This window comes from Pleurodeles waltl, chromosome 5 (assembly GCF_031143425.1).
Source record: "Pleurodeles waltl isolate 20211129_DDA chromosome 5, aPleWal1.hap1.20221129, whole genome shotgun sequence".
In the NCBI taxonomy this organism is placed as follows: domain Eukaryota; kingdom Metazoa; phylum Chordata; class Amphibia; order Caudata; family Salamandridae; genus Pleurodeles; species Pleurodeles waltl.
The window spans coordinates 1,748,753,031-1,748,776,535 of NC_090444.1; the positions used below are offsets into that span (position 1 = coordinate 1,748,753,031).

The 23,505-nt window shown below is 43.1% G+C and overlaps 1 protein-coding gene across 1 annotated transcript in view; it reads right to left on the reverse strand.

Moving 5' to 3' along the window:
* The window catches only part of PKHD1 (PKHD1 ciliary IPT domain containing fibrocystin/polyductin), a 1,684,711-nt gene that overhangs the window by 293,961 nt on the left and 1,367,245 nt on the right, over positions 1-23,505 (reverse strand). The window contains exon 50 of the mRNA XM_069236642.1: positions 23,295-23,360. Coding sequence (XP_069092743.1) covers positions 23,295-23,360 — 66 coding nt within the window. The remainder of the gene's footprint in view (positions 1-23,294; positions 23,361-23,505) is intronic.

The following is a 23,505-nucleotide window of genomic DNA, read 5'->3' on the forward strand; positions in this document are numbered from 1 at the left end:
GCAATGCACTAACAGTCACAATGCTAGTCCCTAGCCCATGGACAAGGATACCTAACGCCAATTGCAACATACCTGAGACCCACAGACACCTGCCCAGTAGTGGATGCCTACTAGCTTGGTTGGAGGAGGATGACATCAGAACCATCTCAACATGGGCCCTACCCCCAATGTCCGGCCCTGCCTATGGGCACCCACAGGCCCACATCCCACACCCGAATGCCACCCCACCACGTGCAAGTAGTATATTGTGGCACTGTACTCACCCCCTTGTGGCTGCTGTGATGCCCACAAGTGCCCATCCAGCTCCTGATAGGCCACCACCAGTATGGGGGCCATCAGAGGGGTCAGGGTTCGATGCGCACCCCTTCCTCATTGGGAGGCCATCCCTAGCTGGCCCTCCACCATCTTCAGTGCCCAGCGTCTCAGGTCCTCCCACTGTTTCCGACAGTGGGTGCTCTGCCTGCCGTACACCCCCAGGGTCTGCACGTCCTTGGTAATGACACGCCATATACCCTATTTCTAATGGGCGTTGACCTGCATAGAAATACACATAGGAAAAGGTATCAGTCCGACCGTCCTGCCTGTTACACTCATGGCCCACCATAGCCCTCACATCCCCTTACGCACAGACATTGCCCACCATACGCTGCCCAGTGTCCTTCCACCTACCCTCCCCACACACGAGGCCTTCACACAAACCACTCCACGCAATCATGCCCCATGCATCGTGCTCGCAGTGTACTCACCTGTTGGTGTGGAGGCCCATACAGCATTCAGTACTGGGGTAGACCCCATCCACCAGTCTCTTCAACTCCGCAGCGGTGAAGGCAGGGGCCCTTTCCCCAGTGACACGAGCCATGGTCGGTTCCAGACACAGGTCACAGCACCACCTGCAGTTTAGGTCCTCTCCTGTTGAAGGTCAGGTAGCAAGTGAGTGAACAGATAGAAAAGGTGGCCACGTCCGCGGCGGTGCTTACCGTCACCGCCGGCATACATCACCATTGGCAACTGTAACCCATAGAGCCCAATGGTATCCAATGAGGAGTTGCATGGCAGTTCTCAACCACCTCCCGCAACTGCGCCCAACATCAGCGAAATTACCTCATTTCCACATGTCTCTCCATACAGGACAGGCGGACGCCATTTCAAGGGGGGCAGGCCATGGCACCTAGCTCACAGTACACATAGGCACCATTTGAGCCTATCCAACAATATACTGTTACAGTCACAACATGCAATGCAGTGTAGTGTTTGTAAATATAGAATACTGACCAGCTGCTCACCGTTTGCCCCCTAGATTGCAACCGCTGCAGATGAATAAGAGTTGGAGACATCCCCCCATGTACAGGCCCCTGCTGGACTTGGCAACAATGGAGGACAGACACATTATCCTCACCTATAGACTGGAAAGGGCCACAATCACAGAGCTGTGTGCCCAATTGGAGCCTGACCTCATATCTGCTATCTGTCACCCCACCGGGATCCACCCTCTTGTGCAAGTGCTCTCAGTGCTCCATTTTCTGGCAAGTGGCTCCTTCCAAGTGACAGTGGGCTTGGCAGGAATGTCTCAGCCAATGTTCTCAATAGTGCTTAGTTCTGACCAGAGTGTTTTCTGCCCTGATTAAACACATGCGCAGCTACATCGTTTTCCCCCAGGTGGAGGATTTGGCCACAGTGAAAGCTTATTTCTATGCAATGGGACATATCCCGAACATTATTGGGGCAATAGATGGTACACATATAGCATTTGTCCTCCCCCCGGAGAAATGAACAGGTGTTCAGAAATCGAAAGAGCTTTCACTCCATGAATGTTCAGATAGTGTGGCTGGCGGACCAGTACATCTCCCATGTCAATGCGAAGTATCCTGAGTCTGTGGATGATGCCTTTATCCTGAGGAATAGCAGCATCCCATATGTGATGGCTCATCTCCAGAGGCACCGTATGTGGCTAATAGGTGAGCCCTTGTTCCCACCCAGTAGGTGTTGGTGTATGGGTATGTTGTGGGCCATAAGGGTTAGTGTGTGTCTAACAGCTGTCCCTCGATATTTGCAGGTGACTCTGGTTACCCCAACCTGTCATGGCTACTGAACCCTGTGCGGAATCCCAGGACAAGGGCAGAGGAACGTTACAATGAGGCACATGAGAGAACAAAAAGAATAATAGAAAGGACATTCGGCCTCCTGAAGGGAAGGTTTTGTTGCCTCCATCTAACAGGTGGATCCCTGTACTACTCACCCACGAAGGTGTGCCAGATCATCGTGACATGCTGTATGTTGCACAACCTTGCCTTATGTTGCCAGGAGCTTTTTCTGCAGGAGGATGGGCGTGTGGCAGCAGTGGACCCTGTGGACAGGGAAGATGAGGAGGCACAGGATGAGGACATCAGAAGTGCAATAATACTTCCAATACTTCCAATGACACATAGGTAATACACTGTAATTTCACTGTACATTGAAATTTTTGTGTTTGACATTGTCACTGGCAGGCTGATGTTCCCACTTCTATGGCCACTTACTGTACCCTTTGGCATCTCTATTTTCAGATATTTGTGCCCCACTATCGCACCCTGTGTGTTGACTGCAGCCAACTGCAGGTCATTCCTATGTATACATTACTATACAGTTGTATTGCAGTGTTTAAAGCTTGTTAAACAAATACATAGTTCAATCATTTGACAGACTCCATACTTGTATTTATTCAAATGGTGTTTATTTAAGTGCTAAGAAATAGAGGGGATGTGCAATGGGCTGGGGTGATGGTAGAGGACTGTCCAGGATAGAGCCCAGTCTTTTTGTATCACAGGTGCATTGTCCAAGGGGACATAGGAAGTGGAGCAATGGCAGTTCAAGCTGGGCACAGTGACAGAGTGGGACACAAGGGTGACAATCAGGAGAGTCTTATTTCCTGGCGGGGTCTTGGCAATAGTCTCTGGCCTCTGCCTGGATCACAGGGACCATATGCGGGGTGGTTCTCCTTCTGCAGGGGGTGCTGGTGGCCTGTTGTTCCTGTGGGCCTCCTGTCCACTAGTGGCAGCGGAGGTGGAAGGCTGTTTATCGGTTTGGCTAGTGTCAGGGGCCCGCTGGTGTGCCACTGCCTCCCTCATGGTGTTGGCCATGTCTGCCAGCACCCCTGTAATGGTGACCAGGGTGGTGTTGATGTCCTTCAAGTCCTCCCTGATCTCCAGGTACTGTCCCTCCTGCAGCCGCTGGGTCTCCTGCAACTTGTCAAGCATCTGGCCCATCGTCTCCTGGGAATGGTGGTATGCTCCCAGAGTGTTGGTGAGTGCCTCCTGAAGAGTCAGTTCCCTGGGCCTGTCCTCCCCCTGTCACACAGCAGTCCTCCCAGCTTCCCTGTTGTCCTGTGCCTCTGTCCCCTGAACCACGTGCCCACAGCCACTGACTCCAGGTCCCTGATCGTCCTGTGTTTGTGGTGTGCCCTGGGGTCCCTGTAGTGGTGGACACACTGCTGACTGACGTGTCCTGGGGACAGAGGTATGGGCCCGCTGGGTGGGTACTGTGCTGGTGTTTCCTGAAGGGGGAGGCTCTGTTGTGGTATGGGACTGTGCCAGGGTTACCGACTGTCCAGAGATCCCTGATGGGCCAGGTTGGTCATCCAGATCCAGGCGTCCAGAGCTGATGTCATCACTGTGGGCCTCTTCTGGGGGTGGACTTGATGTTGCTGGCACCTCCTCTCCGGTGACCCTGTGTGGGGGACCTGTGGGGATGTAAATGCAGTGTTACTGTTTCTGTGTGTGTCATCTTGTGCATGGGTGTGTTGCCCTGTATGGTTGTTATTGCCCTGTCAGCTTTGCCTTGTGTGAGTGGGTATTTTGTGGGCTAGGTGATTGTCTCTGGTGTGCATGCTTTAGTGATGGGTGTCCATGCAGGTCTGTGATGTGGGTCCGTGCATTGGTGTTACATGCAGGGCTTGGTATTGGGAGGGGTGGGTTGTGATGGTGGGGTGTGTGTGAGGTGATGAAGTGATGGGAGTGAGGGTAAGGGTGGGGGTTTGTGATGGCATGCAGGTAGGGGGGTGATAGTAATAGAGATTTGACTTACCAGAGTCCAGTCCTCCTCCTACTCCGGCCAGGCCCTCAGGATGCATGATTGCCAAGACTTGCTCCTCCCATGTTGTTAGTTCTGGGGGAGGAGGTGGGGGTCCACCGCCAGTCCTCTGTACAGCTATTTGGTGTCTTGCTGCTGTGGAACACACCTTCCCCCGTAGGTCGTTCCACCTCTTCCTGATGGCATCCCTTGTTCTGGGGTGTTGTCCAACGGCATTGACCCTATCCACGATTCTCCTCCATAGCTCCATCTTCCTAGCAATGGATGTCTGCTGCACCTGTGATCCGAATAGCTGTGGCTCTACCCAGATGATTTCCTCCACCATGACCCTTAGCTCCTCCTCTAAAAACCGGGGGTGTCGTTGTGGTGCCATGGGTGTAGTGTGAGTGGTGTGGGTAAGGGTGTGTGGGGTGCTGTGTTAGGGTGTGGATGGTGTATAGGTGATGGTGGTGTGTGTCTGTGGTCTTTTCTGTGGTCTTGCTATCTCTCTTGTGGCACTTGTTTGTAGTCGTAAAGGGTTGTGGGTAATGTGTGTGTGTTTTTTATAGTGGTGTGGGTGTGTGGGTGTGGTGTGTGTTTGGGTGTCAGGTGTGTGTTATTCAAATTGTCCAATGTGGTGTTGTTTTGTTTGTGTGTGTGTATTTTTAGTGCGGCGGTATGTACCGCAGTGATTTGTGGGTCATAATGCTGTGGGCATAGTTCTGTTGGCGTAACGGTGTGGGTTTTGCTACCGCCAGTTCATCACTGACCTTTGGGCTGGCGGACTTGTGTGTGTGGCTGTATAGTGACGGATTGCTATGTGTGTGTCATAATATGGGTAGGGGGTATTCCACTGCGGCGGCGGTATGTAGGCCGCAGTCGGCATGGCGTTAAGCGGTACTTATCACCAATGTCATAATGAGGGCCATATTCCTGTAATTTTTGCCTTCTGTGTTAGTGTCTGAAAGCACTATCCTCAAAATTCAGATCAGACAAGAGCAAGTATAGTTTCCACACTTCGCCAAACTCAAAGTCAATTCCACAAAACTACTGCAGAATTCTATAGTAGGCCTGAGGAAATGGGGCATGAGAGAGAAACAGATTCACTGCATATCGCTATATGCCTGGTTGCACAGTTGGGCCTCATCTACTTTACCAGAGTGTTGATATATAAAATGTAAAGGCGAGCTTCAGCATAACTATTGTTTAAATGCTGAGGTTTTGACTTGAAGTACTGCCTGTGATATACTCACTGACACTCCTTATTTCCACTCTTTATTATAATTTGAAACCCTTCTGTGCTGTAATAAAACAAAGGTTTGATTACAGTAACTGAATAACAATAAGGATTGCAATATGCTTGTGTACCAATGAGAGCCATCTCCAATATTAGGAAATAACATTTGGTACTCTGTTTCCATTTAGGGTAAAAAGTGGATCATGCAACTGTTGAGTAAATTAGCCTTTGGCTCACCTCTACAAGGTGTGTTTTTACACCCATTACAGACACAACTGAACTTAGTTCAATGCACCAGCACTGACTGTGAAAGGCAGGTTACTGTAGCCTTGCACAACTCCACCCAGTACATAAATGAGGTGGTATCAAAGCTTTTGGGTTACTAACGGGGAGCACTGGTAATCCAAACAGTTATTCACTAATGACTTAGACACTCAAGATCACTAGAAACAGAACATATATTTCAACATATTTATTTTAAAACATTTATTTTAAAATGCTGAGATCTAGTTCACATAAGATTGGCAACATCACAGAAGATAAAAAAAATGCAGCTAAGCTGTTCAATAATAGTGGAAACAGGGAAATCATACATCACAATTTATAGTCTACAGCCTCATTCTGCTATTTCTAGGCGCTATGCTACTTCTAGCAGATGAATAAATAATAAGACTGAGTTCTGGAGGTGGTGCGCATACCTGGACAACAGGAGTTGTTGTCTGTTTGGAATAGCTTGTGAGCTATTTTGAGCACGAGGTTTGGAGCTAGGACCTTGCACCAGTTCCTAAAGGCAGAATGGAATACTTTGCAGAGCCTCTAGGAGTCTTGATGGAGGCTTCTTCTGTCGAGATGTAATCTGGTGCTTTGCTCATCTGGATCTGGGCCCTGGATGTCGTTTCTCTCTTAACTAAGTGCTCCTTATATACTTTATCTTGTCACCTTTGGAATGTTTTGACATAATCCTAAAAATTAGTGGATGTACCAATAAGTTAAAAATCCATCAATGTACACTACATTTTTTGGGTTATGCTAGTTATTTGATCTTGAAAAAGGCACCTGTCCCAGACTGATATCGCAGTGGGGGTTTTGTTGATGTCTACATCTGAACAACTTCACACTTTTATAGTTCTTGGAAAGATATGCACATCTGCGTCAAAGGCAGACATGTTGATGATTCTGCAAAAATTGAGGAACATGGTGACTCCTGTTACCTAAAATTAAGATGGTGAAGCCCATTACCTAAGATGGATTTGGGGAATACTTAAAAGTGGAGTCAGGCCTTAACACTTTTACGTCATAATGACATGCAGTGTCGGGGCCAAAGGTAAACGAGCTGGGCAGGCAAATTAATATGGAGAGTATAGCTAAAATCAAATCCATCCTGTATGCGTTTAAGAACTTAAAACTAAAAGAAAGATGCCTAAAAGCATGTGATTAACGTAAATAAAATAATAGAATTATAGAGGGAAAACATCATAGGATTTATGACATTCCTGGAATAATTTCTAAGCTCAATAGTCACTAATTTATCACTGAATGTGTTATTCATTGATCTTGCTTACCATACAAATTCATTATACATTTACAAATTAAAAGCACATGCCAGAACCATGCATGTGATGAAATAGCAAATCATCACCTGAAAAATGTTCAATAACACATCTTGAAATTGAAATGAAAAAGGGGTCTCTGCGCTGGAAGACATGATCCTTACAACACAACATAAAAGCATTCATCAGTATTGCATGGATAGTTTCTACCGCTGGTCATGTATGTATTTACTATCTTTGATATCAGTATATCTTACAACAATACCTCTGTTCTGATATACTTTAACTGACATTTGCAATAGTTCACAACCCCCATGGTGAATTCCTAGAGTAATAAACAGTGCAATAAAGTTAAAAATCCCTATGGATGACTTTTATGAAACAAACAAGTGCTAGTGAACATGTAATGCCGATGGATGACTTGTTTTGAAACAAACAGGTGCTATAGAGTTCTTAATCTCTATGGATGACAAGCAAGTACCATATTGTTCACAATCCTTCTAGATGACTCCTTGTAAAACAACAAGTGCAAAGTCAATCCTTGCAAGATAGATCTCTGGTTCCCAGATGTTTTGTCAACTTCAAAGAAAACGGGTAACAGGAGTCCAACAACAGGTCATGGCTTCAGAAACTATGTATTATGGTGGGCTAGCAAGGATGCTATGGACCACACTGTGTGCGTCAAGATAATCACCACCTTCCGCATGTCTTGTGAGAGTCACGTGGGCCATTGGGACATGTAGCCCTTCTTGTCTTTGATTAGACATTTCACAAAATCCATCTTTCAGAGACGCAGAACTTCTGTACGGGCAGCACCACACCCTGCAGATCCTTCCATCCTACCCACCTTTTGAAGACATGAACTCTTATGAGCCTCAGAGTAGTGCATCATGCTGGAGCTGCGCACAGTGGTAAGCATGTCCTGTGTTGCATCCCAACAGTTACGTGGAACATCTGGTATGCCTATGTTATTACAGCTCAGTTTGTTGTCCAGCTCTTCTTGTTTGGCCAAAAGCATGTCCATTATGTCCCTCATTACCAGGGTTCTACTCTCCAGATATGGTTGTGTCAGTAGGTGCTTACCTACTGTATTCTCCAAGTTGTCTAGCTTATTGATAATAGCTTTGATGTCTCTTTGGAGGATCTGGTTGCAGTTTTTAAGGTCAGCTTTGATGAAGCTCTTCGGACTCCATATGCATCTGCCGGCACGCTCAAGGCGGTCACCTGCGGTGTGTCAGTAAGATTCTGCTGCCATTCCGAGGACTTGATTCTCTACCAGAGAATTCCTTCTGCTGCATGGGCATGAACCAGTCCCCAGTCTCACACCTGAAAGGACTGGTGATCTGGACTCCTGCCCTGTCTTTGTTGCCGGCAGATGTCTGCGCCTTCTCAGTGAGTCTGGGAGGATCAGTCCTGTTTATCTCATTCACATTTTAGCGAGGGCCGAATGTCACTCGCCCAAGCTTGCTGTGAGGCCTCTGCTGCATCACAAGATGGCAGGTGGCTTCCTAAGCAGGCCTGTTTCATTGCTTTTTCAAAGCCTCCTTCGTCCTCTAGAATTTTAGGACATTTTTTTTACTTATTTATAAATGAAAAACTATCCACATAAATATGAACACCTCAAAAAATGCACCCCGTAGTTATATTTTCCTTCCCTAAATAAAACACTACCCAACCGATTCCCCCAAAACTGCCACAACCGGTAACATTAAACAATCTTAATTATAAAGTACAAAATATATGAGCCCAAATATCTTGAGCACATTTAAACATACTTAAAATTGAAGTTATAGATTTTTCTAACCATTTATAATGAAATAATAGTTAATTAAAAGTTCAATAAAACACTACACAACCTGATTCTCAAAATAACCACAACCCCCAAAATTAACAATAGGAAACAAAAAAGCTACCTAACGAAAGTAATACATCTGGAAAAAGTGTTAATAAACATTAAAATTACAGCATTATATATAACTTTTATGCTCCACGATATTTTAGTAAGCGGTATTTTAAACACTGATATTGTTGCCAAACTAAAAAGCTATATTGTGTGTATATATACATATATATATCAAAAACTAAGTTGTCCTCATATGAAAGCGCACTCCCAACAGGTTATATAAACGGGAAGAAAAAGCAAAGCCAGCAACTCACAGTGAATTCTTTAAGCAGTTTCATTATTCCAGGCCTTAAGTTATAAAATCATGGTGCAGCCAGTGCTGGAGGTGTTCCAGGCATCTCTTTCTTACTGAAAAGACCGGCATGGCTTCAGCTTGTCTAATTACAGGCACCTGATTAGTCTCTTTGAATACCAGTCCGCCCCAGTGGGCCTCTCAAGTGAGTAACAGTGCATGCTGGTTGTGGTAGTCCTGCTATTTTATCTTTTTGCCCCAAGTGGGTTGCTGGAGCCAAACGAAATAATGAACCAAAGTGCAAAACCTTTGTAGGCGAATCCAAAGTAAAATTGTCAGATTTGCTGTGAATATCCCAACCTGATTGCTCTTATGTGACAATCCATTTTTAGTCACACAGACCTGCTTCGATGTGCAGTGGTGCTGCTTTCCCGACTGGACAGGCCGGTTAATTATCAAAAACGAAGTTGTCCTCATGTGAAAGCGCACTCCCAACAGGTTATATAAACGGGAAGAAAAAGCAAAGCCAGCAACTCACAGTGAATTCTTTAAGCAGTTTCATTATTCCAGGCCTTAAGTTATAAAATCATCTCTGGACACGTGTTTCAAGGTCAATCCTTTCTTCAGCAGAGAAAAATATAGAAGTGTTTCACCCTCGTAGGTGCAGCCAGTGCTGGAAGTGTTCCAGGCATTTCTTTCTTACTGAAAAGACCAGCATGGCTTCAGCTTGTCTAATTACAGGCACCTATATATATATATCATCACCAAAGAAAGAGACACGCACTCCGGAAGAATTCACTGGCAAGTTCATTTAATGACAGGCAGCAATGCTCAGGCAACATAAATCAGACTCCATGACGCGTTTCAACATCTCGTCTTTTTCAAATGGTTTTCAGTCTCTCTCCATGCCGTTGTAGGTTGCCTGCCTTTTCAGTGCACAGAGGCATTCTGGGATTTATACCTTCATCTCCCACACCTGGGAGCTTAATCATTCTGTGAGCATTTTGAAATACACAACAGGTAGGGCGAATCACGTTGATGCAGTGATAAGTAAATAATTGTATAGATTGTATTGTTAATCCTCACGATGCCAGTAGGAATGTTAATTATTTCAATGGTTAAACTCAACGCAATAAAACGTTCGTGTATATAATACAATGCCTGTAATGTTCCTCACAGAAATCCATTTCATGTTTTGCTTAGCCTCTGTGCACAATGACTACTAATGTTGAAATACTGAATCTCCGAACCCTGTATATAATTGAAAGGGTCGCATCGGTGCTGTGAAGCGTAAACTGAAGGGACATATGCTCACCATAATCCTTGATAAGACCTTCCCTCCAAATGCAATCTGGCGCAAGGGCGCATTAGAAGTTATTGACCTCCGGTCTGCTTAATCTTCCATGTATAGTACAAACGTAGGGGAAAAGTTTCTCCTCCCCAATATTGCTCTAAATGTATATTCCTTTCACAGAACCGGATGCTCCTGCTTATAAATAGTTCAAAAACAATGCGGTCTTCGAAGCAAGGCACTCTGGCTGCTGGTGCTGGTGTTAGGGTTAAGACCACGACCCTCAATATATCATCACCAAAGAAAGCAACACGCACTCCCAAAGAATTCACTGGCAAGTTCATTTAATGACAGGCAGCAATGCTCAGGCAACATAAATCAGACTCCATGACGCGTTGCAACATCTCGTCTTTTTCAAATGGTTTTCAGTCTCTCTCCATGCTGTTGTAGGTTGCCTGCCTTTTCAGTGCAAAGAGGCATTCTGGGATTTATGCCTTCATGTCCCACACCTGGGATACATACATATATATTGTTGGGCACTTTGAAAGCTGACTACATGGCATATCTGGGCCATGTTGGTGAGTTCTGCCCAGTGTAGTCTGATAGGTGGGAATGTGTGACGTGTCATTGTGGGAAGTGCTTTTTTGAGACCTGGGTTGACTGTGCACTATAGCTTTGCTAATGACAGCGCGCACAGTGGTCCTTCTGGCATGTTCTGCTGGCGGTTTCTGTGCTTGCTGTCACCAGCAAGTTGCCGTTCATTACTGCTTGGTGGCAGGAGTTTGGGTTTCCGTCATGTCATGGACAGCTACTCAATAAGAACGTATCCAGAGGGGCAGCAGAGTGCTGTGTCTATTACACCAAGAGATCATATTCCCAGGAGACACAGGAATTCAGATGGCATGATGAGCGGGAGCTATGCACACATTTTATGTCTGGGGGATGAGTGTAATTATACCAAATGAGTAAAAAGTGAGTAAAAAAACAAAGTTCAAAGTTGATGGACTGCAAACAGCTATGGGGACAGAATTCACTTTTCTACAATAGTTTAAAGTAGGCTTCTTATGGCCATGGGTTCTTGCTCCAGTCCGCTCTGATTCTCCTACAAAGCTGCGAAGAAAGGAAATCACCAATTGGGGGATTCCTAGTTGGATTACGGTCCCTAGCCAGAAGAGCATCCGGCACAAGAGAGGCGACCAGTGCTTAATTTGTAAATAAAAACGTGCCAGTGCCCAAAGTCCCCCTTTTAAATACGCGGCTGCTGCATTTAAATGTGCGAGGAAAGAATACTGAGGCAGCGTAATCCTGAGGCCATCTCTGGCCTCTTTAATCCATTTACAGCCACTCCCTGCACCTTCAGCTCACTCTTGCAGCTTTCTGCTTTCTACCTTTGTGACGCTTTTTCGTTTTTCTCTTCCTCCGTCTTTCTGATATGTGTCTTTATCTCGCAGAAAATGCTTGAGGCAGAAGAATAAGCGTCGTCCCTCAAAAATAAGTGTCGGTGCTCAGCACCAGAAACAACAAGCACAAATTAAGCACTGGAGGTGACAAAAGACACACATGGAAAGTTGCTTCCTAAAAGAAGAAGACTGATCAGGCCTGTCCCAGGACACCTTGCTTCCCTCATCCGGTCCCATGCGAGCCCCATACGTTCTATTAGATCCAGCAGAAACCGGTATTTAATTTTGAGGAAATCTACGTATTACTGAGTAAGGGCATCCTTCAATCATCGTCAGTCTTGTGCATAATTACTGCCTGACTGCGTGTTCATCCCGGTACAAAGCGTATGCAAAGGTCCTGGGCATGCCAACATTATAATTCCAATCGGCCTATAATGTATTTTTAATGATACGTAGATAATAATACATTCTTTTCAATACTTGAAAAAAGTGAAGTAGGCAGGTTCCATAATTTCTTTACATGTCATAACAAATTTCGTGAATTTTCCAAACACGTCGCAGCTGGCAGAGTGTCTCTTTTTATACAGGTGCATTTGTAAATCATGTTAGACAGAATTGAAAAGTGCTTGTGCATTTTGTGTCCTGTTATGCAAAGCCTGTCACATATATTATACGATTTGACAGCGTAGGCATCCCCCCAAAAAGGTTTCATCAGCTACAACCCCACCTGTTTGACAACCAAGAGTCAAGTGCATATTGCCTCTAATTAAATCTCAAATTAGACAAAAACCTGCCAACCTGCCAGTGCCTTATGTCTCAGAAACTCTCTGTAAAATGAAGTTTACAACAATCAAAGCCGTCTGCACAAGGAACACCCTCTGCCTGTCACTGCCTTTGTATAAGCATCTATAGGACAAACGGAAGCCACGTCACAAGGCGCCTTGAAGCTCGTGGCCTCTCTAGGGCAGCGACGTCCGTGTGCCTAGAAAGCGTGTCTCTGGTCTCAGATGTTTGAGGACGTTGGTTTTGACAGAGGCGGTCGGAAGGAAAAGAGAGAGATCCGTTGTACCCTTTTAGAAAACAGGGCATGGTGGGGATATTTTCATCATGCATAAGGGCTGGGCTATTGGACCTGGATCAAAGTACTGAGAAGTATTACAGGAGAATGGCAATCATTGTGGCGTGATTCACTTAGAACATTCTGTCAATAATTCCTAGATAAACCTTATGCATACTGCTAAAACCCTGAAGTCAGATTGCTGCTTGCCAATGAAGATACATATGAAGATTGCCCTGGCCAAAAAAAGTCTGCCTGCTGAAAGGTCAGAAAAGCTGCACGTTTATTGACCCATAATATCTTCAGAAGAATTTCTGCCCGCTGTGTAACTTCTATTCTTAGAAGAAAAGTAAGGAACATCCAAATAACAGAGGCACTGGAACCTGCCTGGAAGAAAAGCACCAAGAACTATGGCAACTGACACTTTGGCTGTGGTCCTGTCCGCAAGAGGAGAAAAGTCATTTCCATGCTGGAACTCATGGCCTGCTACCCAAGGGACATTCCATTCAGATCTGGGATCTTTTGCAGCATTAGAGAAGATGGTATAGAACATTTGGAAGAAGTTCTGAATAACTTACTGTTTGATTTATTTCCTCTCACGACATCGGTATTTGCTGTCAGTGAGTAACTGCATTTCACAATTATTAATCTCTTGTAGAACTATGTCTAGAGGGCGCTCTGTAGGCTAAGGGCAAAAAAGGAATGCACTGCTGCCACCTATTGACGTTTTTAAAGCTCATAGCCTGCTCAAGTATATGTTTAAGTTGTTACTTCTAGAGACTGTCTGGCTTGGACACACAGGAGCAGAAAGTAACCAGGTGCACCTGTACACTGGAACAACCTGTGGAAAATAAACACAGGTGCTGGACTGCCAAGAGTGTTAAGGAAGGGCTGAGCAGTCCATTCTGGAACAAGATGCAGACCTGGTCACGCAAAGATATAAGCAGATTCAATAGTAATTATTAGAAACAAATCATGTGTTCTACCTGTGGTCAACTATGCAAGAAGACTACAGCCTCGAAAAAGCACCTGAACCAAGCCTGGAAGAGTTCGGTCATTTGCAGACCAAGCAGGCAGTGCAACATATTGGTTCTATACCAGCTACAAGGAAAGAACTTGATAGATCACAGAGCTCTCCCAGGACCTAGCAGAATGTTTGAGTGTGTGGATTTACATACCAGGTTTTGTCAGGATCTGGACTGAACTAAGCCAATTATCTTGACTTTGGTGATGCCTCGGGCTTACACAACTCTTGCCTGTGGCCTGGTGCCACCTCCACATAGAGTAAACAACACATAAATAGGTGCTCTCGAGGGAGGAAAACGCTGAAGGGAAATAACCTCTAAGGGCAGATGGATAAAGAAGTTCATGGAACTAAACTACCCAAGACTTAGCAATGAAGAATCCAGACTCAGGAGACTTGGAGGAGAGACTTGTAGAATATTCTTGACTTCAAGGATAATCCTGATGATAAACAATGGGACAGAAATCTAGAGCAAGAGCCAAAGAACGTGTACAGCTGCATTATAATACATCATATCCTTAGTTCAGCAGACTTTTATACCCGGAAACATGAAGGGACATCACAGGCAATACAGACGACATCCGGGTTGGGAGGCAGTCATAGGAATCTATTACATCTACCATCCTGGACTTTGGAATAATGATGCAATCCACCTCTTCCTGGAAAGCTATATGACATGGAAGATTCCAAAAATGAGGAAGTGATATCTCAGGAAGTACAGGAGCTACCTTTTATTGAGAAGTAAGATTAGTGATCAACTGACCCCACCATGTTGAATTGAGAATGATGATACAGTGCAGAGGTACTCCCTCCTGGAAAACTATGGAACAGAGAAGACAACATAGAGGATTCCAGTAGGTAAATAAATGGCTTTCTGAAATAAAGACGTTTTCTCAAACACCATTTCCTACTAGGATGTTCCTTGCAGAGGTTTAAATTTTTAGGGGAAAAAGTTGAGTAGATCCACAAACCCACACAGCAGATTTGTGAACCCATAATACCATTATTGCATTCTGTGTGCTCTCCAGGCACAACAACATACTCAGCCCCCTCCCAAATCTCTAGGATTCTATGGAAATCATCCAAAAAGTTACACATCAACACAGAAGTATGTACATCAGAGACATCTTCCCAAGAGCGCTTGTTTGGAAACTGAAGTCTTCCATGCTAGATCTGTAAATCAAAAATATTATTAACTGCATATTCTAGTTGGCCTGGAAAAGATATAAGACTAGGAAAGAAAAGGACTGATGAAAATAACGCATTTTGATAGGTTTCAACTCGGATGCATGAAAGACAGAATGAATCGTCCTATTCAATAGCTGAGAAAACTGGAAGGTTACAGGATTGAAGCACTGAGTAAAATGAAATGCTCCAAAGAAATGAGAGTTTAACTTATTAAATGAGGTCAATATGGTACAAAGCATGAAGGCAACCAAACTTTATCTCCTAGGATGGTGTAGAAGATCTGTGGATATCAAAATATTTATAATCTATTCCTTAGATTGAAGTAAACTTTCTCTGCTCTTGAGTCTTTCGTTCTGTACATCATTGTTAAAATCAGCTGTGGCTGGATCCAATGGAGAGATATGTGGAGTGGAAATCAAGGCCCCACAAAATAATGGATAGACCTTAGTACCAATATGAATAAAGTTGCAGGAGAAATGTGCAAATGGATGAAAGAAAGTCTAATCCCTTTGGGTTGCAGTTCAGAAACACGGTAGGAGCTCTTCTTGACTCTGATTAGTTTGCTCAGCCTGACCATTAGTTTGAGGATGACAAATGAGCTATATTGATATGTAACATCTGGCAAAATGATCCCACAGCTCTTTTAGAAGCATTGAACTCAGCAATGAACTTTTTGGCTGGATTTGTGTGGCGCAAAATGGGTGGTTGAGTAAAGGCTTCCTTGAGTTTATAGAAGGCCTGCTCTTAAATATCACAATAAAAACCTTTGTGCAGATGTTCTTTTTCCAAGGTCCATATGCTCTTGCTAGTTCATTTGGCAAAACTGGAACGAAATGGCAGTGGAAATTCATGAATACGAAAAGATATGAGCATTTTTATTTGAAGTGGAAGAAGGCCAGTCCAGGGTCACAGAGATCTCTTACAGATTGACCGATAAAACTTGAGAGCTTAGTCAATAGGCAAGATATTCTACATCCAGTTTCTCAAACTCAAGCTTCACCAGTTTACAGAACAGCTAGAGCTGATGTAATCTGTACAGTGATGACATGTTCATTATGTTCAAAGGGAGTTCTTCATTAAATTGGGATGTCGTTGTGAATTTGGTTGTCAATTGCACAGTGCAGTTTCATTGCTAGACTTGTAGGATAGGTGTTACGGTTCTGAATTACATGGTGCTCATAGGACCTATGTACAATAATGTGGGCATGGCCCAGTTTCTGCATACTGCAGACACGTAATTGCTGGTCCCTTGATTGCTGAGCAGGGTATATGAAGCTTCTATTTTGAAGGCAGGCACATGGATGGTATTGAGTAATTGATTTAATTTTCAGTAATAAAAGTACTGATATGGACTGATTGGTATACATCAAATTATAAAGTTTATAAAGACATTTTCCAGGCCCTTGTATCTGTCATAGAGGTTGACAATTTCTGAAATGCATCAACGTGATCTTTATAAGAGCAGTTAATATTATAAAAAAAGATGATGGCTATTTAAAAAAATATATACAACCTTACAGGTGCCTTCAAAAGTAAAAGTGATCACAAAAATATTTTGTTACACTGTTCAATTGAAAGATACAAGGACGCAATCAAATCTATAGAAAGATTGTTTTATTTGAAGGAATTGATTAATCTTATGTATGATGGGTGGGATGAATAATTAAGGCTAAGTATTGATTATTTTGCACTATTTTCTCTGGGAGTAGAAATATTTACTTTTCCTAAACTTAAAGAGGTAAACAATTATTTTAATGATTTAATGGTGATTTTTAAACTGAGAAACCTGTACACCTTATAATATTTAAATGAATATTATGGTGAGGAAACATTTTTTGATATGCATCCAAAAGTGCACCATTGTTTTTCTTTTATTTTACAGTTGGTTCAATAAATTGGCAAAGAGGTGATCTATTCATCTCTGAAAGATTGCTGGCGCATTACAAAGCCCAAAGAGCATAACACAATGTTTGGAGTGACCAAAAGAAGTGCAAATCCTTTCTTCAATTCATCACAAAGCTTGATTTGTAAAAGTTGATAGTGGTGGAGGGTAGCGATTCTTGAAGATAGTCTTATTGAGACTTCAATAGTACATATGTGGTTTGAGTTCCTGAGATATGTTAGAAATAAAGAATGAAGATGCACCAGCAGGAGATATTAACAACCCACTCTCTGGATTTACCTGCAAATATCATCAGGATTTATTTTCAGACTCTTCTAGAGAATAGATTTGGCCAAAAGGCACAGAGGAACGAGGTTCAATTGGAATCACACAGTCATACTCCCTATGTGGTGTAGATTCAAGACATCAGGGGCATCTTTACAAGAAAGTGGCGATTCAGCTATGATGCACCACTTTTCTAGCGCCCCCTGAAGCTCCCTAACATCAAGATGTTAGTGCCGTATTTACAATATGGTGCACCATGGCGCACGTTAGCACAATAGTATCAACATTTTTTATGCCATTTGGCGCATTGGTTGACTAGGTCCAAAAATGATGTCCAGCAATGCGTGAGGAGGCCCACTGGAAACAATGGGAATCACATTAACACCTGCCTTGGGAAGGCATTAAAAATGAAGGGAAAAATGGCACAGTGAAATCTCATAAATGTCACAGCGCCATTTTTCCGGGCCTCCTAATAGGGGAATGACCCCCTTACATACATTATGCCTGGCGCAGGCATAATGTGGTGCAGGGGCTTACAAAGTGGCGCAATGCTTGCATTGTGCCACTTTGTAAATCTGGCACATGGAAAAGGCCTCCTTGAAGCTGCCTCAGTGTAAAAAAAATTACACTAGGGTGGCGCAAGGAGGCACTAGGGGCTTGTAAATATGCCCCTAGGTTTGTCAAAGATACCCAGAAAGACCTGCTAGTGGCTTGGAAGGGATGTAAGACTCACAACTATTTTTAATTAATCTTTCTTGGTTTAACCTTTTACAGAACAATAACCATCTGCTGAAAAATAGTGGTGTCATACTGATGTAGAGATTATGCCTTCTTAGCAAATGTAATTCAGAAGAGCAGCATAGTTAGGTGTAACAGTCTCAAAGCACATTTCCTTACGATCATCAAATGTCACAGATAGAGAACTAGTCCAGAAAGTGGCATACCATCAATAGTCTGGACATGTTCATGTTGCTTCTTGGGCATCTTTTTAAACCAGACTGAATCCCTATTCATTTCACTGGCTCCTTAATCCACTATAGCTGGAACATGGAAAAGAACTCCCTCTTCACTGCAAATAATAACTCAGAGAAGAAAAAGATGGGATTCAGAAGTATTCTAGGAAGTTGCAACAGAAGGAAGTTCATGCACACTCCCTTGCTCACAACGATGGATCTTGGTGCCTCCCCAAAAGGTCATGGAACATTACATGACATGCTAAACTAGATGTCCAGCCTTGCCATAATAAGTACATAGAATAGAGCTTCAGCTGCGCTTTCTCTCAGGCTACAACAAAGGGCCTTTGGATGCTCCAATCTGTATAGGGTCATCTTAAGAATGGAAGGTTTTAAGAGCCGTTCCTTGTACAATTTCTCTTGTCCATCTCTTCTTTCATTCAAACTTGTTCAAATACGAGCACTTGTGAAAAATTGGGTTGTTGATTGAGGGAGGTGAAACACAGAGTGAACTACAAAAAAGTTACAAAATTAACCTATGCTTAACCCTCTGGTAGCTTGGCACAAAACCAGTCAGGCTTAACGTAGAAGTACTGTGTAAAGTAGTTATGCAGTTCTTAAACAGTAATAAAGTGAAAACACAACACAAGAAAAATCCCACACTAATTTAGAAAAATAAAGTAAATGTTATAAGTTATTAGACACCAAAGTGAAAAAAATCCAATCAGTAGAACCGGAGTTATGAATTTTTAAAGTTTTAAGTGAAAAAGTGCTTAAAAGTTTAAAACGCCAAGCATGGACATCTAGTTGTGCAAGATCGGGGCAAAGTCGCCAGGTAGGGCCAACTGTGCCGGAGCATCACAGTGAAGGTTTCTACATCCAGACTTAGGGACTGATTGAGAGCTTGGCAGATGGGGTTACTCTGTCACAAACTTAATGGAGATCCTGTCGGCCAAAATTATGATTCCATTATAGTCTATGGACATCATAATACGTCGGATGGAATATCTGTAACCCCTCTGCCAAACTCTAAATAAGGCCCTTAGTCTCTTTTATGAAGGTTGAAAATCTCCATGAGACAAAGCTGCAGGCTGTAGCCAACAAGGGCTCCACGAGACCGGATACCTCCTCTGCAAGTAGCTGCTGAACAAGATTTGCTGCTGTGAAGTCAGGCCGACCGGCGATGCACCTTGGATAGATCAGTGAGGACGCTGGTCTTGGTCTTCTCTCAGAGCACTTTTTAGCAGGCAATATTCTAACTTCCAAGTTTTGGATTTGGTCAATATGGGCACCTTTAGCACCTCTTTGAACAGTCGAGGACTGCTAGGGCACCACCTGGAGGGTCTAGGATGACAAACAGTGGGGCAGGCCTCTAAGTGTTCAAGGCAGGCTCCGGGCAGCAAAGCAGTCCTCCAAGTGCCAGAAAGCAGTCTTGTAGATTACACAGCAGACTATACCTGCAAGCAGTCCTCTGAGAGTCCTTCGAAAGGTCCACAAAGTGAACTGAAGATTGGGTCTGAGGGCCCTATTTCCATACATGGTGCCCTCTTTGAAGTTGGCATAGGTTTCTAGAGGTTTTTCCTTGAAGTGGTTGGAATTTCCTGACTCCTCTGCCCTGGCTCCAAGCTGACAACAGAGACAGTGCGGAGGTGACAAGCTCTTTGGGTGAAGGCAGAGCACAGCCTATTCAAGATGGCCCATTCAGGCACACTTAATCCCTCTATTTTCTGATTGTCTGGGAGGAATTCACAAAGTCTAGCTGTCAGTTACACCCAGTCATGTGACCCACGGGAGGCTGCAGGCACATAATGTTAAGGGCAGAAAAATTGTAATTTTCAAAATTGTAATTTAAAATCCGAGTTTACCATTAAAGAGGATTTTTAATTACAATTTCATAGATATTAAAAATGCTATGCTTATCTATCTTCAGCTAAACGTTAGCAATTATGTAACATAATAAAGCGACCAAATGTTATCCTATGGGACAGGTAATCCTCACAGTAGTGAAAAATGAGTTTTTCACTACCAGAACATGTCAAACTTAAAAGTACATGTCAAATCTTTTAATTACGATGCACCCAGCCCAATGGACTACCTAGGGCCTATCTTACTGGTGACATATATGCAATGAAAAGAGGCATTTAAGGCGTGGCAAAGAGGTTATATTGCCAAGCCGAATTTGCAGTTCAAACTGCATTCAGGCTGCAATGGCAGGCCTGGGACATGTTTTAAGGGGCTACTTAAGTGGGTGGCACAATAAGTGCTACAGGATTATTTAATTTACAGGCCCTGGTTATATAGTATACCACTCTACAAGGGACTTTGGCACTGGTTAGCAGTGGTAAAGTGCACAGAGTGCTAAGGTTAAAAACAACAAAAAAACCTCAGGAAATATAGGAGGGGAGCAGGCGACACATTTGGGAAAAGACCACCTTAAGGCTGGCAAGTCTAACGTTGCCATTTCAGTTAAGTCAATGAGAGTAGCAGGTCAAGGAGAACGTATCAGCTCATTTCTGATTTCTTCCTTCAAACTCCCTCTGAATTACGGTTCCTTGTGGTTTATACAGATAGCCAACAAAACAAATAACTTAGGAAATTACATCAGAATTACCTTGTTGTATTTCAGATAAGGTTTCTTTGGCAGAAAACGCAGAGTCAGGTTTTTCAAATATCCTTTGAAATCCTTTACAAAGGTGGAATGGTCCAATAGACAAGGGTCAGAAGAAGTGACAAGAGAAGTAGCCCAGACAAGTGCATTTTTAGAATAGTAATTTGTTAAATATCCCAGTTTTAAAAACTCCAATTCAAACTGAGCTGGATGGAAGGTTAAATACACTGCTTATCATTTATTTAATTTCAACAGGTAACCTGAAAGCAAGGATCACCAGATGGGACTACTACAGGCAGAACCATTGCCCTAGAAGATAACATCATCATAAGAGGGAATTCTCATTCAATACCTGATGTAACGCTTGGATTTGTTGATGAATGGTTTGAGCCACTACAGAGTTGGGTCCAAAACAGCACTTTGATTGGAATCCATGATCAAAATATAACTGAAACTAAATCGACTGGTGCCACAAACTCTCAGTTTCTGATTCGACTGTGGTTTCTGCATTGACTTTGGTACTGCCTGATGATTATGCACTACCTTCCTGGTGCCATGGAATCACCTGTGCAGACCAAACAATGTAAGGTAAGCAGGTTCCTTCACGAAATTTGGCTATGGAGGAAAACTAAAAGGCAAGAAAAACAACCAGGGGCAGGTGGAAGTTGAATAAATAAACAAGGATTTGGCATGAAGATGAGGACCAGGATGGTAAACTGCCTACCTTCCATCTATCTCACTTTGCACTAGGCAAATATCTAGAACCAGGAGACTTGCAAAAAAGACTTGCAGACGATTCTTGAATCTAAGGAAAATTCTGAATAAAAAACAATGGGATAACAATCTACAGCAAGTCGCAAAGAACAGATTAAATATATTGTCAGCTGCATTTTAGTGCACCTTTTCCTGATTTCAGCAGCCTTCTATACTAAGAAACAGGACGTAAAATCAGGAAATACTGGAGTTGTCTTGTGTTGGGAAGCAGACATAGGAATCCACCACGCCCACCATCTTGAATTAAGAATCCAGAAATACTCCAGGTACGCCTCTTCTTTGAGATCAATGGCTAATGGAAGACTCCTGAAAACAGGAAGTGACTTCACAAGGAAAGGATCCATTTTGGATTAGGAAGCAGCATTAGGAATCCAGTGCTTCGACCGTCATGGATTAGGAATGATAATATAGTCCAGCTCTGTTTTTTCCTGGAGGACTATGGGACTGAGAAGACAACATGGAAGATTCCAGAAGGTAAGAAACTGGCTTCCTGAAATAAAAAAGCTTTCTCAAATGCTTTTTCATAGTAAGATGATTCCTCCAGAGATTGAGGCTTCTGTGGGGAAAGATGCACAGATCCCTGAACATACAAAGAGGATACCCAAACCAAGCAAGCTCTTTTGGTGTTCAAGACATCCTTAAGGCACAACAGTTTTGTAACTTTCAAAGGTTCAACAATCCAAGATGCAGAGCCTGTGCATCCCACAAGAATCCCACAAGAACTGGAGTGCTCGAGGGACGAATATGAGCCTGATAAAGGGGAAAAGCATGAGGCAACCAGGGGCTGGCTAAGAATGACCCCCGAAAACACCTGGATCTTTGGCTAAAATCACTACACTCAGATAGGGGCTGCAATCTGCAATCTTGCTGGCCCATGGGCAAGGCCTAACAGACTGCCATTGCTACAAAAACATCCCAATTCGTTTTTTAATATCTGATAATCCCTAGACAAATTTGCTTCATTTGTGATTTATTTTAAATATTAAATAGCTTTCTTTTTATCTACCTGTATTTGAATACTTCATTGCGTTTCTGAATTAAACATAAAGTTGTTTTGGTTTTGCTGTTCTAGTATCACAGGTATAAGGAATGCCTTGCAGCTTATGTCAAGCGACAAAGTGTAAAATCAGGATTTCACACAAAAACCTATTTACCTCTAGGCACTGAAATCTCTTGACTCCGTGACAGCTCACTCACAGCTCTCATTGGGACTGCAGCTTCTCTCACTCATAGTTAAACAATTTTTTTTCCTGGATCAACACTATTTTGTAATGTTTTCCTCTTTGCCTGCTCTGGTTTCTGGTTGAAAAATGAAGCTCTTCCTTCAAAGTGTATGTGGCTGAGGACACGTGAGATAACTGTGGAGGGGATCAGTGAGAGGACAGCGCACTACTGTTTAGCACTGTGCATGCCTAACTCACAATAATCTCTCCTCTGTTTGTTAAATGTGTTTTTGACTTTTGGATGTTGATCTCCACGTTTCACGATAATGTCCACACATACATTGTTTCATCACTTTCTAGCTCTTTTTGTTAGCTGCCAACACATATTCCACATTAATTTGTATGTATTCACTCCATTCTTTTTTTACCTGTATAGACTGTACTATACAGTGTAATGTATACCTTTTTTAAATCACCTACACAGACGTTCGAGTATCTTGCCACGTGTTTATCGTCTCCCTATTTATCCATTCGATTACAATAAATATACTAAACAGCACAATTCCCCGGATCCCGTTTGTCAGGTTTGAAAAGTTTAAATAAAATAAAAATGAGCCAAGAAAGTACATCGTGCTCTATAAAACATGCAGATATGGCTTGAATAAAAGAATGTACTACACAGCCACAGGGTTCATAAGCCTACCTGTTGGAGGTAGTGGGACTCTTTCATCAGCTTTGAATTCTACTCTGATATCAGATTCACCTGAAACTAGACAAAAATAGAAGAACTGAAAGAAACTGAAAAGAAACTGGTCACAATTACACATTTACGATATTGTAAAACTTTATTGCAGCACACATGGCTATAAAAGTACGAAATAAAAACAATATAAACATTTTCATGATTTATAGAC